General features: G+C 38.6%; 1 protein-coding gene across 7 annotated transcripts in view; it reads right to left on the bottom strand.

Moving 5' to 3' along the window:
* Positions 1-15,600, bottom strand: part of SCP2 (sterol carrier protein 2) — a 167,468-nt gene that overhangs the window by 13,851 nt on the left and 138,017 nt on the right. For all 7 annotated transcript variants that reach the window (XR_010835516.1, XM_059038093.2, XM_067007494.1 and 4 more), the window contains one exon: positions 6,485-6,614. Coding sequence is in view for 6 of the 7 variants with exons in the window: in XM_059038093.2 (XP_058894076.1) it covers positions 6,485-6,614 (130 nt within the window). In the remaining variant the exon portion in view is untranslated. The remainder of the gene's footprint in view (positions 1-6,484; positions 6,615-15,600) is intronic.

Consider the following 15,600-nt stretch of genomic DNA (forward strand, 5'->3'; position numbering starts at 1 on the left):
TACAAAGAATCATAAGAGACTACTACAATGACTACTATATGCCATTAAAATGGACAACCTGGAAGAAATGGACAAATTCTGGGAAAGATAAAACTCTCCAAGACTGAACCAGAAGGAATTAGAAAATGTAAACAGACCAATCACAAGTAGTTAAATTGAAAGTATAACTAAAGATCTTCCAACAAACAAAAAGTCAAGGACCAGATGGCTTCAGAGGTGAATTCTATCAAACATTTAGAGAAGAGCTAACACCTATCTTTCCCAAACTCTTCCAAAAAACTGCAGAGGAAGGAACGCTCCCAAACTCATTCTACGAGGCCACCATTACCCTGAAACCAAAACCAGACAAAGATACTACAAAAAAAGAAAATTAAAGACCAAGATCACGATGAATAAAGATGCAAAAATCCTCAACAAACACTAGCAAACAGAATGCAAAAACACATTAAAAGGATCATACACCATGATCAGGTGGGATTTTTCCCAGGGATGCAAGGATTCTTCAATATACACAAATCAATCATTGTGATACACCACATTAACCAAATGAAGAATAAAAACCATATGATCATCTCAATAGATGCAGAAAAAGCTTTTGACAAAATTCAACACCCATTTATGATACAAACGCTCCAGAAAGTGGGCATAGAGGGAAACCACCTCAATGTAATAAAGGCCATATATGACAAACCCACAGCAAACATCATTCTCAATGGTGAAAGACTGAAAGCATTTCCTCTAAGATCAGAAACATGAGAAGGATGTCCACTCTCATCACTCTTATTCAACATAGTATTGGAAGTCCTACCATAGCCATCAGAGAAGAAAAGGAAATAAAAGGAATACAAATTGGAAGAGAAGAAGTAAAATTGTCACTGTTTGCAGATGACATGATACTACACATAGAAAATCCTAAAGATGCCACCAGAAAACTACTAGAACTAGTCAATGAATGTGGTAAAGTTGTAGGATACAAAAGTAATGCACAGAAATCTCTTGCATTCCTATACACTAACAACAAAAGAGCAGAAAGAGAAATTAAGGAAACAACCCCATTTACCATCGCAACAAAACGAATAAAATACCTAGGAATAAATCTACCTAAGGAGACAAAAAACCTGTACTCAGAAAAGTATAAAACACTGATGAAAGAAATCAAAGATGACACAAACAGATGGAGAAACATACCATGCTCTTGGATTAGAAGAATCAATATTGTGAAAATGGCTATACTCCCCAAAGCAATCTACAGATGCAATGAAATCCCTATCAAATTACCAATGGCATTTTTCACAGAACTAGAACAACAACTTTTACAATTTGTATGGAAACACAAAAGACCCCCAAATAGCCAAAGCAATCTTGAGAAAGAAAAACAGAGCTGTAGGAATCAGGCTCCCCGACTTCAGACTATACTACAAAGCTACAGTAATCAAGACAGTATGGTACTGGCAAAAAAACAGAAATATAGATCAATGGTACTGGATAGAAAGCCGAGAGATAAACCCACATACCTATGGTCACCTAATATATGACAAAGGAGGCAAGAATATACAATGGAGAAAAGACAGTCTCTTCAATAAGTGGTGCTGGGAAAACTGGACAGCTACATGTAAAAGAATGAAATTAGAACACTCCCTAACACCATACCCAAAAATAAACTCAAAATGGATTAAAGACCTAAATGTAAGACTGGACACTACAAAACTCTTAGACAAAAACATAGGAAAAAACTCTTTGACATAAATCACAGCAAGATCTTTTTTGACCCACCTCCTAGAATAACGAAAATAAAAACAAAAACAAGCAAATGGAACCTAAATTAAACTTAAAAGCTTTTGTGCAGCAAAGGAAAACATAAGACGAAAAGACAGCCCTCAGAATGGGAGAAAATATTTGCAAATGATGCAACAGACAAAGGATTAACCTCCAAAATATACAAACAACTCATGCATCTCAATATCAAGAAAACAAACAAGCCAATCAAAAAATGGGCGGAAGACCTAAACAGACATTTTTCCAAAGAAGACATACAGATGACCAAAAGTCACATGAAAAGATACTCAACATCACTAATTATCAGAGAAATTCAAATCAAAACTACAATGAGGTATCACCTCACACTGGTCAGAATGGCCATCATCAAAAAATCTACAAACAATAAATGCTGGAGAGGGTGTGGAGAAAAGGGAACCCTCTTGCACTGTTGGTGGGAATGTAAATTGACACAGCCACTGTGGAGAACAGTATGGAAGTCCCTTAAAAAACTAAAAATAGAACTACCATATGACCTAGCAATCCCACCACTGCGCATATACCCTTAGAAAACCATAATTCAAAAAGTCACATGTGGGCTTCCCCGGTGGTGCAGTGGTTAAGAATCCACCTGCCAATGCAGGGGTCACGGGTTCAAGCCCTAGTCCAGGAAGATCCCACATGCTGCGGAGCAACGAAGCCCGGGCACCACAATTACTGAGCCTGAGCTCTAGAGCCCGTGAGCCACAACTACTGAGCCCATATGCCACAAATACTGAAGCCCACGCACCTACAGCCCGTGCTCCGCAACAAGAAGCCACCACAAAGAGAAGCCCGTGCACCGCCACGAAGAGTAGCCACTGCTCGCCACAACTAGAGAAAAAGCCTGCGTGCAGCAATGAAGACCCAACGCTGCCAAAAAAATAAGTTAAAAAAAAAAGTTACATTAGAAACAAAAACAAAACTCACATGTACCCTAATGTTCATTGCAGTACTATTTACAATAGCCAGGACATGGAAGCAACCTAAATGTCCATCAACAGATAAATGGATAAAGAAGATGTGGTATGTATATATAATGGAATATAACTCAACCATAAAAAGGAACAAAGTTGGGTCATTTGTAGAGATGTGGATGGACCTAGAGTCAGTCATACGGGGTGAAGTCTGAAAGAGAAAAACAAATATCGTATATTAACACATATATGTGGAATCTAGAAAAATGGTACAGATGAACGTATTTGCAGGACAGGAATAGAGACGCAGACATAGAGAACAGACATGTGGACACACGGGGGTAAAGGGAGGGTGGGATGAACTGGCAGATTAGGTTTGACATAAGTACACTACCATGTATAAAAGGGATAGCTAGTGGGAACCTGCTGTATAGCACAGGGAGCTCAGCCTGATGCTCTGTGATGACCTAGGTGGGTGGGAGGTCCATGAGGGAGGGGATATATTTATACATACAGGTGATTCACTTCCCTGTACAGCAGAAACTAACACAACACTGTAAAGCAATTATAATCCAATAAAAATAAAAATCAAAGAAAAATAAAAACTTAAAAAAATATCACCTTGACATCTGTCTAGACATGTCAATATATAATCCTGAAGTAACCATTAACATTCAGTCATTTTTAAAAATTGGCATTATTTCCCCAAAGTCCTTTTTATTTCTAAAAGCTAGAATCTAGATGAAGCATTTAGTTTTTCTTCGTATATCATGTTAGATGGCAGCTCATAGAATGCAAACATAGTTATTTTTCTGCCCACTCATTTTGAGAAAAAAAAATGCTGCCCACACCAGATGCCCTTACTATCACTCAGCTTTTCCTTCATTAATCTCTAGTTGATTACTTATTCAGCAGTACATATAACACTGCTCTTAACATGTTCTCCTTTCTCCAAGCTCTAAACTCTATTCCAGGATCTCTGCCAAACCCCTCTGTACCCCAAAATGCCCCTGAATATTCATCTACCCTCTCTTAGAGGAAGAAGTATCCATCTCTCCTTGCTAAGGCTAACCCTCCTTCCACCTGTGCTCTTGATGTCATTCTCTCCTCCAAGACCTTCCTCAGCAATGTAGCAATAATGAACTGTACCATCTCTGATAGATCTCCTTCTCCTTCACAGCTTCCAAGTACCATCAACTTCACCCCAAACACCCCTAGCAACTACCATGTAACAACATCCTTTTTCCTCACTGCTAACACTTGGCTATCCTTTTTGCTTACTTAGATGGTGGTACCATCCATCCTCCTAATTGCTCTCTCTGCTTCTGATTGCTTCATTTCTAATTCATCAGGTGGAATACACCAGCTTCATCCTCTAAAACACAGCTCTGACTTTCACTTTCCTACTCAAAAAGATTTAAGGGATTGATTATGTATCAAATCGTTTTCAAAGTTCACAGTGTAGCCCTCTAAAAAGCTAGTTCCTATCCATCCCATCTCCTAATCGCACCAGGCTCTCTCCAAGAGAAACATAACATACAATATAGCTACCACTTACTGAGCATCATTCATTCACTCTGCTGTTCCATTATTTATTTATTTATTTCACTGAAGGCCTACCATGTATCAGGTACTATTCTAGGCACTGTGAATGCAGCAGTGAACCTAAAAGGCAAAAAGCTCTGCCTTCATGCAGCTTACAACTCAAGTGGGGGGGGGGATGGACAATAAGCAAAGAAATAAGATATGGTATATCAAATGGCTGTAAGTGCTATAAAGAAAAATAAGGCAGAAAAGGACAATAGGGAATGGTAATGGGGGTGTGATTTCGAAGTGTGGTTGGGGAAAGGCTCACTGAGAAGGTGACATTTGGGCAAAAACCCAAAGGAAATGGGAGAACAAGCCATGAGGGTATGTGAGGGATGATGATTCCAGGCAGTAGAAAGCCCCTGAACTGCGAACGCCCATGTTCAAGCAATAGCAAGGAGGCCAGTGTGACTGGAGCAAAGTGAGGGAGAGTATAATAAGACAGAGAAGACTAGGGCCAGATCATATGGTGTGACTGTAAGAACCCTGGTTTTTACCCTGTGAGCTGAAAGCCACTGGATGGTTTTGAGCCAAGAAGGGTCACATCTGAGTTGAGTTTTAAAATGATCACTCCCGGGCTTCCCTGGTGGCGCAGTGGTTGAGAATCCGCCTGCCAATGCAGGGGACGCGGGTTCGTGCCCCGGTCCGGGAAGATCCCACATGCCGCGGAGCGGCTGGGCCCATGAGCCGTGATCACTGAGCCTGCACGTCCGGAGCCTGTGCTCCGCAATGGGAGAGGCCACAACAGTGAGAGGCCCGCATACGGGTAAAAAAAAAAAAAAAAAAAAAAAGATCACTCCCACTGGTGTGTGGAGAAACAGGGTGGAAGGTTAGAAACAGGGAGACCAGGTAAAAAATGATGGAAGACCAAGGTGGTAGTAGTATAGGATGGAATTTGCTGGCGGATTAGACTGTAGAGTGTGAGAAAAAGAAGAGCCAAGGTAGATGCAAACTATTACATTTAGAATGGATAAACAACAGCTCCTACTGTATAGCACAGGGAACTATAGCCAATCTCCTGGGATAAACCATAATGGAAAAGAATATTAAAAAAAGCATGTGTATATGTGTATAAGTCAGTCACTTTGCTGTACAGCAGAGATTGGCACACCACTGTAAATCAACTATACTTCAATTTAAAAAAAAAAAAAATAGCCAAGCATGACTTCAAGGGTTTTAGACCGAGGAACTGGTAAGACAGAGGAGCAATTTAGCAAGATGCAGAAGACAGTTTGAGGAGAACATAATTAAAGGGGAGTGGGAGGAAGATCAGCAGTTCAGCAGTTCAGTTTCATACATGTTAGCTTTGAGATACCCAAGGATACTAAGGATCCTAAGGATCCAAGTAAACGTGTCAATTATGCAGCTGGATATACACCTTGGAGTTCAGTATCTGAGTTCACACTGAAGATACCTGGGAGTCATCAGTGTAGAGATGGTTTTAAAAGCATGAAACTAGATGAGAGTCCCAGGGACTAAATGTAGATAGAAATGAGCCTTAGAGCACTCCAACATTTAGATTCTTAGAGATGCAGAAAAAAACAGGGAGAGAGGCCAAGAAGGAACAGCCTGTAGGTAAGAAGAAAGCCTGAAAGAATAATATAATTATGAGGGCTGGGAATTAACCACTAAATTTACCAACAGGGCGGTTACCTGACCTTGACAAGAACAGTTTTGGGATAATAATGAGGACCAAAGCTGACTGGAAATGGGTGAGAGAAAGACTGGGTGAGAGAAGTGGAGGTAGTGAGTACACACAGGTCTTCTGAGGACACATAACCATACACTGAACCATATGCTTCACAGGCTAATTAGGAGATAATGCTCTTAATCCTCACATGACCCTATGAGATAGGTACCATTTATTATTCCCATTTACAAATGAAAAAAACAAAGCTCAGAGAAGTGGAATAATTTGTTCAAGGCCAGAATCTGTGAGTGGCAGGACCAGGACTCCAAACCCAAGTCTGTCTAATTCCAAAGCCTACGTTTGGTGACAGTGATGGAGCCTCCCAGTCTTTGGGAGGAAGCAGCTGTGACCTATTCCTGTTCCCAAGGATTCCCCAGTTCTTTAACAAGGTCCTATAACTCTAAAGCCAGCCCTTTTGGAGAACACCAAAGCAGGCCCCCATTTTTCTTTGTGAACTTGTCAGTGCTCCTATAAATGAAGTCATCACTGCACTGACCTGAGTTAGGGAGCACTGATCCTTTGCCATTCTTCACGTCCACCACCCAGGTGGCTTCTTTACCTCCAGGACCATCCTTAACCTTGAAGGCAAAAATACCACCGATTTTCTTCACAAACTGCTCCCCTTCCTGGAAAGAAAAATAACACAGAGTTATATGAAGTTCATTCCTCTGGCTTTTCCCCCAATTTTTAAATAGATACATGACGTGAGCAGCTGGGCCAGCAGACAGTCCCCAAGCTCCCTTAGGATCTTTTACCCAGAAAAGTCTGAAAGGCAACCAGGCAACAACTCCGTCATCTGCCAAATCTTTTGTTGAAAATGGCTTTCTGGATACAACTGGTGGAAGGACAGGGAGAATGGGAGAGTGGGTGGCACAGGAGCATTTTCTACTGAAATAGCCTTCATTTGTCTCAATAATTTCTGAAAGATTCACTCTGGCCTCTCTAAATGTAGGAAGCCTAACTCCTCTTTTTCTTTGTAGGTAAATTCCTTCACATATATTTTTGGTGTTCCACAATCAGAATTTAAAGATAAGTGGTTCAACTCATTTCCTGGATTAGTATAAAGAATTATACAAGTAATATACCATCCACCACCGACTTTTGGATCTTGAGGATTAAAGCTGGAAAAATAACCTCAGATCCACATCTCCGTAGGTTGGTTTCCTTTCTCCCTCCCTCTCCGCTTCATTCCTACTCTATTTCATCTTTCCTTACTGAAATATTGATTGACCGAAACAATGAATGGCACCAGACATTACTCCAGACGCTACGGAGTTAGAAGGGTAAATGATAATACACTACGGTCACTACGGAAAAAGGGAACACAGGGGCCTACAGGAGCACAGAGGACCCGCTAACCTGGCTGGCAGGGTGAATAACTCACACACCTTAAAAAAAAAACACACACAATAATTTTATTGCGATTATTTTTCTTTAGAGAAAAAAACATATTATACTGGTAAAAAATAGAAAATATTGAGAAGTAAAAAGAAAACAAATCATTGATAATTTCACCACTCAGAGAAAATAACATTTTGATATAAATCTCCTCTATCTTTTTCCTCTGCATATATATTTTTAAAATGAGTATATATACTGTTTTGTAATCCACTTTTCAGTTTAATATAGCTATCCTTATTACTGTGTCATTAAGTATTCTTTCATATAATTTTAAATGACCATACAGAGTCTTTAATTGTAGACGTATACTATACTTTATTTAACCAATACTCTGCTGCTTGATGTTTAAGGTTAGTCCTAACTTCTGGCTCTTATAACAATGCTGTACATAACATTCTTATATCTAAGTATTTTTACATAACCTCATTTACTTAAGGTTAATCTCCAAGAATTAAATTTTACTAATAACGATGAATTTGCAATCAGCATAGGTTTGAATTCCTGCTCTGCCATTACTTATATAACCCTGAGCAAGTTACTAAATCTCTCTGAATCTCAGTTTTCTTATCTGTGAAATGGAGATAATCATATAGCTACCCTCATAGAGTTGTATGGTATTTAAATATCCACAAAGCACAGAGTAACTGCTCAAAAAACACTGGCATGTTTTCCCATTATTTTACTCTATGATCTGTCTGCTATTCCTGTGCCAGTATTATAGCTTTATAAATGTACGTTACTCTTTGGTACAGTAAATACCATAATTCCTCTCTCAGAAAGATTCTTGACTATTCTTGATTTGTTTTGGACATTTTTTTTCCTCTAGATGTACATTATAATCATTTAGTTAGTTCTTCCCCCGAAAATGGGGCTATAGGACTTCCCTGGTGGCGCAGTGGTTTAGAATCCACCTGCCAATGCAAGGGACATGGGTTCAATCCCTGGTCCGGGAAGATCCCACATGCCACAGAGCAAACTAAGCCCATGCACCACAACTACTGAGCCTGTGCTCTACAACCCACGAGCCACAACTACTGAGCTGGCACGCCACAACTACTGAAGCCTGCACACCCTAGAGCCCATGTGCCACAACTGTTGAGCCCACGTGCTGCAACTACTGAAGCCCATGCACCTAGAGCCCATACTCCACAACAAGAGAAGCCACAGCAATGGGAAGCCCATGCACAGCAACAAAGAGTAGCCCCCACTCACCCACAACTAGAGAAAGCCCACGTGCAGCAACAAAGACCCAACGCAGCCAAAATAAATAAATAAACAAACAAACAAATAAATGGGGCTACATACAATATATGGATCTGTTTGGAGGAAAAGTAATATCTTTACAATATTAAGTCCTCCCATCCATGAATATGGTGTATCTTCAAGTTTTCCTTGATGTCCCTTGGCAATATTTTGTCATTTTCCCCCATATAGGCTTTTGTACATTTCTTGCCAAGTTTATTCTTAATATTTTTATATTTTATATTACTTTTGTTAATAATATATTTTTCATTATATTTCATGACTAGGTAATTGCAAATAAATAGAAAATATATTCATCTTTACATATTTATTCTGGAATTGGCTACCTTTTCAGTTTTCTTATAATTTCTAATAGAGTTTTTATTTACCACTTTTTTTTCAGCCTTACATCCCTGCAATAATTTATATCCAAGATTCCTCCTGTTGGTATCATAATATTTCTTCTTTTAACAAAGACTTTAGTGTTTACTATGTTCAGGCACTGTGCTAAGTACCTGAAATACTCAAATAATTATTATCAGATACTAACCTCTGTTTCTAGGTAATGCAGACAGTCTGGCCTAAGTTCTTTTTTTTTGTTGTGTTTTGTTTGTTTTATAACAAATTCATTGAGATATTTATATATCAAAAACTTTATCCTTTTAAAGTACATAATTCAGTGGTATTTTAGTATATTCAAAGTTGTGCAACCAACAACATTATCTAATGTTAGAACATTCTCATCACCCCAAAAAGAAAACCATACCCATTAGCAATCACCCCCCACCCCCACCATTCTCCCCTCCTGCTAGCCCCTGGCAACCACTAACCTACTTTCTATCTTGATGGATTTGCTTATTCTGGACATTTCACACAAATGGAATCATACAGTATATGGTCTTTTGTGACTGGCTTCATTCACTTAGTATAATAATGCTTTTAAGGTTTATCCATGTTGAAGCACATTATCAGTAATTAATTCCTTTTTATGGCCAAATAATATTCCATTGTATGGATTCAGCACATTTTGTTTCAGCTATTATCAGTGATACTGCTATGGACATTTGTGCACAAGTTTTTATATGTACATAGGCTCTAATTCCTCTTATATTTAGAAGTAAAAATTTGGGTCATAAGGTAATGTTTAACCTTTTGAGGAACTATCAAGCTGTTTTCTAAAGTGGCTGCACCATGTTACATTCCTACCAGCAACAAATGAAGGTTCCAATTTATCTACATCCTTACCAACATTTTTGTCTGTCTTTTTAATTTTAGTTATCCTAGTGGGTGTGTCAATCTTTTTCTTGTACATAGATAACACACCTGAACCTATCTAGAATGAACCATGGGTCTTAGGACTCCAAAGAAGCTATTCTAAAAATATTTAGTCTAGGCCTACTTATCTCAACAGCCATGGAAACAATTCTTATATGTGACTGTCCTGAAGTCAACTACCAACATTTTCTAATTAAATCAAGAAATCAAAATGATTGTCAAATTTTTAAAGCAAAGGAGAGAAATTCTCTTATTTTGGCTTCCCTTAAAACATCTCACTCAAATTAACTTTCAGAAAAACTATTAACAACAACAATAATCTTTTGGGGGCTATAAAGTTTTCAAGTGCTTTTATATACATTATTTCTTTAATTTTCATAAAACCTGTAAGCAGCTGCACAGGTGTTAATATTAGCTCATTAAGCAGAAAAAATTACTGACGCTCTAAAAGGTTAAGAACCCTTTAGACTATTCTTTATCCTACTACCAATTAATCCATCTAAAATAACCCACCTAACACTAACATAAATATCCTTTCAGGTTTGAATTTAAATGGCTCCCCACAGCCTACAGGATAAAGTCTGCCTCTATATATCATTCAAAATGCTTCATAATCTGAAGGATATTTATATGTTCTGATCTTCAGCCCCTTTTTCATCCTCCCCAGGTTTTTTTGTTCTGACCACTTTGAATGCCATGAACATACATGCCTCTATGCCCTTGCTCATGGCCTGTCCCAGTTCACTCACCTCCTCCTACTCTCCGTTCCCACCTAACTTCATCAATTCAAGTCTCAGCTCACATGCTAACTCTTCTGGAAAGGCGTTTCTGCCTCTACTGGACACTTTGAGAGCCCTTTGCACATACACCCACCTGCAAGTTTCTTGCTAACGCAGTTGTTTTTTTTTTTCCGGGAAAAATTTTCCATGTCTATTTTCCCACTAAACTCAATGTTCCCTGAGGGGCAAGGACGTATGACAAGTAAGCAACACAACCAGAAATCAATCTCAGGTTGGTTTAACTTCAAATTCAATGCTCTTTCCATTTGCTCATACTATATGGCAAAGTAGGTTATATCAATACTTCCAAACTTTAGCCTATAAAAGTAGTTTCTGTCACCATAAATAAATTAAAAGAAAGTTCAAGTCTTTTCCACATTCCTTAAAATCCTTTATCCTTCAAGGTTCTGTGGAGATAACCTAGAAGAGTACATAGTAATGCTGGTGTGCTGGGCCACCCGAGGAGCCAAGCTTCCTTTGGGGCCAACAGCCCATGAACTGCTACTTCCAGCTGCATCTACCCGTCATCTGCTTGCACAATGCCTCAGGAATAGTTATGGTAGACACCAGCAAGTTAGAGCAGGAAATCACCAGCATACATTTAGGAATTCTACCTAAATACCTGGAAATTCCTCCCACTTCCTTAAGACAGATGTAGATTAATTTTGCACTTGCTGTTACTTTTGACAACCAACTGATCCTCTTATAAAATCAAATCCTTTGGTCAATAAAACATTTTCAATTGAAGGAGTGAGAGAGGGCAAGGAAATGGACAAGGAGGAGAGAGTTAAAAGGGTAAAGAAAATACACATCTGTTGCAACACTAGAGATCACTAATACTAAGAAAGTTTTAAGTGCCTCCTTGCTTGAAGAAAAGTACTTCTTTCTGAGTAGGCAAAGGGTCAAGGAGAAGGTCCTGTTGTAAACTTAATAGGAACAAAAAATTAAGACAATTCAAAGAAGGGCAATGGGGTATTGCTAACGAAAACAAAAGTGGAAATAAAATCTCTTGCCAGGCTTCCTTTGCAATGCAGAAAATGTATGAATTGACAAAAGATTCCAAGACTTTCACTTTCTAGTACTGCAAACATTTAGGAAACTGACAATCGTGGGAAGGAGAAAGGAAACAAGGGGACAAGGTCCATGCAAGTGAGGTTACAGAAGGAAAAGAAAAGAATTAAAATGGGAGCAAGAGGCATACATTTGCAAAGCTAAAAGAAAACTGTGAAATAAAAACAGCACTGTTTTGTTAATCCCAGTAATGAAATATGCAATGGTAGACATATAGCCATAATAGGTACTCTCTAAACTATTTTCTTTTTTGACAGAATAAAGTTGAAAAAACAAACAAACAAAAAAGGGACAACCTGGCAGAAGCAACTATCCTATGGATTACTCTGCAGGCAAATACTGGTGCCATGAAAAAAAACTTTTTCAAGCTGAGCCCTTAGAGAGTCCAGCTTCACTTTAGTGGACACTTGTAATAAAAGAAATTTTAAAAACAATAATGAGATATATTTTCCTACTACTGGCAAAGATTTTTTTAAAACCAACCAACAAAGCACTGGAGATAGTGTGAAGAAAAAACCGTCACTCTCATGAACTGTCATTAAGTTTGTAAATTAGTACCCTCTTTTCGGTGGATAGTTTGGCAACATGTATCAAAAAGCTAAACATACATATCCAACAACCCAACAATTTCCCCTTCTAACTATTTGTGCTAAGGTAATCATGGCATTAAGTATTTAAAAATGAGGGCAAAAGGAAATGTATTATACCTTTTTTTTTTTACTTGCAAGATTTAAATACAATGCAATGTTCATCACAGGAGGCTAGTTATACAGATTATGACACCAATATTCAAACGTGTACTATGGGGTCATTAAAACTGATGGTAAGGATTTATATTTATGGGCAGGGAACATGCTATCAAGAGAAGAAAACAGGTTATAAAATAACAGGTAGGGACTTCCCTGACAGTCCAGTGGCTAAGACTCCACGCTCCCAACACAGGGGGCCCAGGTTCAATCCCTGGTCAGGGAACTAGATCACACATGAAGCAACTAAAGATCCCGCATACCGCAACTAAGACCTGGCATAGCCAAATAAATAAATAAATGAATATTAAAAAAAACAAAACAAAACAGGTAGACTAACGAGGGTGTATCCCTCAAGATGGCAGCAAGATAGGTCTGCAAGCTCCTGCCGGCTGGGAACTGTCAGCCCTGGCCCTCTCTACATCAGGAAGATTGTTGATCATTATGAAAATTCTAGAAATGCAGGATACTTTGTCAAGACAAGTCAGTCACTTTAACTGTTTTCCCATCCACAGCACAATCACCTTAAGGTGTTAAGAAATCCTTTGTGCTATAATAAGGGAGTTACAAGATATGCACAATGCTTGCCTTCACACTGTTGCTCTAACATGTGTGAAATGCACACCTTAAATGTTTTGAATCCTTTATTTCAGCCCACTGGTCAGCTTAGCAGATGTGTAATTGGAATTATGTGACTGTGGCTGTGACTGTGCCTTGTTGGTCGTAATTAAAATCAATTATGAAATTCCAAGATATCTTTAAGTTTGAAACAATGAAGTAAATACCTAATTTTGCCTGAACAGAATAACTCTCTATTTTGGAGAGTTACTGTTAGATTGCTTTAGTATGATTATTATCTATCAAGAACTAATTACTGATCCACCAGAGGACAGACAGCAGAAGCAAGAAGATCTATAATCCTGCAGCCTGTGAAACGAAAACCACATTCACAGACAGATAGACAAAATGAAAAGGCAGAGGACTATGGACCAGATAAAGGAACAAGATAAAACCCAGAAAAACAACTAAATGAAGTGCAGACAGGCAACCTTCCAGAAAAAGAATTCAGAATAATGATAGTGAAGATGATCCAGGACCTCAGAAAAAGAATGGAGGCAAAGATCGAGAAAATGTTTAACAAAGACCTAGAAGAATTAAAGAACAAACACCTAGAAGAATTAACAAACAGAGTTGAACAATACAATAACGAAAATGAAAAATACTAGAAGGAATCATTAGCAGAATAACTGAGGCAGAAGAATGGATAAGTGACCTGGAAGACAGAATGGTGGAACTCACTGCTGCAGAATAGAATAAAGAAAAAAGAATGAAAAGAAATGAAGACAGCCTAAGAGACCTCTGGGACAACATTAAATGCACCAACATTCGCATTATAGGGGTCCCAGAAGGAGAAAAGAATGAGAAAGGACTCAAGAAAATATATGAAGAGATTATAGTTGAAAACTTCCCTACTATGGGAAAAAAATAGCCACCCAAGTCCAGGAAGCATAGAGAGTCCCAGGCAGGATAAACCCAAGGAGAAACACACCAGGACATATACTAATCAAACAGACAAAAATTAAAGACAAAGAAAAATTATTAAAAGCAACAAGGGAAAAATGACAACACACAAGGGAACTCCCATAAGGTTAACAGCGGATTTCTCAGCAGAAACTCTACAAACCAGAAGGGAGTGCCACGATATATTTAAAGTGATGGAAGGGAAGAACCTACAACCAAGATTACTCTCCCACCAAGGATCTCATTCAGATTCGACGGAGAAATCAAAATCTTTACAGACAAGCAAAGAGAATTCAGCACCACTAAACCACCTCTACAACAAATGCTAAAGGAACTTCTCTAAGTGGGAAACACAAGAGAAGAAAAGGACTTACAGAAACAAACCCAAAATAATTAAGAAAATGGTAACAGGAACATACATACTGATAACTACCTTAAATGTGAATGGATTAAATGCTCCTACCAAAATACACAGGCTTGCTGAATGGATACAAAAAGAAGTCCCATATATATGCTGTCTACAAGAGACCCACTTTTTTTTTTTTTTTTTGGCAATACGTGGGCCTCTCACTGTTGTGCTCTCTCCTTTTGTGGAGCACAGGCTCCGGACGCACAGGCTCGGCGGCCATGGCTCACAGGCCCAGCTGCTCCGCGGCACGTGGGATCTTCCCGGACCGGGGCACGAACCCTCGTCCTCTGCATCAGCAGGCAGACTCTCAACCACTGTGCCACCAGGGAAGCCCTAGAGACCCACTTCTGACCTAGGGAAACATACAGACTGAAAGTGAAGGCATGGAAAAAGATATGCTAGGCAAATGGAAATCAAAAGAAAGCTGGAGGAGCAATACTCATATCAGATAAACTAGACTTTAAAATAAAGAAAGTTACAAGAGACAAGGAAGGACACTACATAATGATCAAGGGATCAATCCAACACTTATAAATATACAGGCACCCAACACAGGAGCTCCTCAACACATAAGGCAAATGCTAACAGCTATAAAAGAGGAAACTGACAGTAACACAATAATAGTGGGGGACTTTAACACTTCATTTACACCAATGGACAGATCATCCAGACAGAAAATTAATAAGGAAACACAAGCTTTAAATGACACAACAGACCAGATAGATTTAATTAATATTTACAGGACATTCTATCAAAACACAGCAGTATACACTTTCTTCTCAAGTACACACAGAACACTCTCCAGGATAGATCACATCTTGGGTCACAAATCAAGCCTCGGTAAATTTAAGAAAACTGAAATCATATCAAGCATCTTTTCCGACCACAATGCTAAGAGGTTAGAAATAAACTACAGGGGAAAAAATGTAAAAAACACAAACACATGGAGGTTAAACAATACATCACTAAATAACCAAGAGGTCAATAAGACATGAAAGAAGAAATCAAAAAATACCTAGAGATAAATGACAATGAAAACACAATGATCCAAAACCTATGGGATGCAGCAAAAGCAGTTCTAAGAGGGAAGTTTATAGCAAAACAATCCTATCTCAAGAAACAAGAAAAATTTCGAAGAAACAATCTAACCTTACACCTAAAGGAACTA

This window comes from Kogia breviceps, chromosome 1 (genome assembly GCF_026419965.1).
Source record: "Kogia breviceps isolate mKogBre1 chromosome 1, mKogBre1 haplotype 1, whole genome shotgun sequence".
Lineage (NCBI taxonomy): Eukaryota > Metazoa > Chordata > Mammalia > Artiodactyla > Physeteridae > Kogia > Kogia breviceps.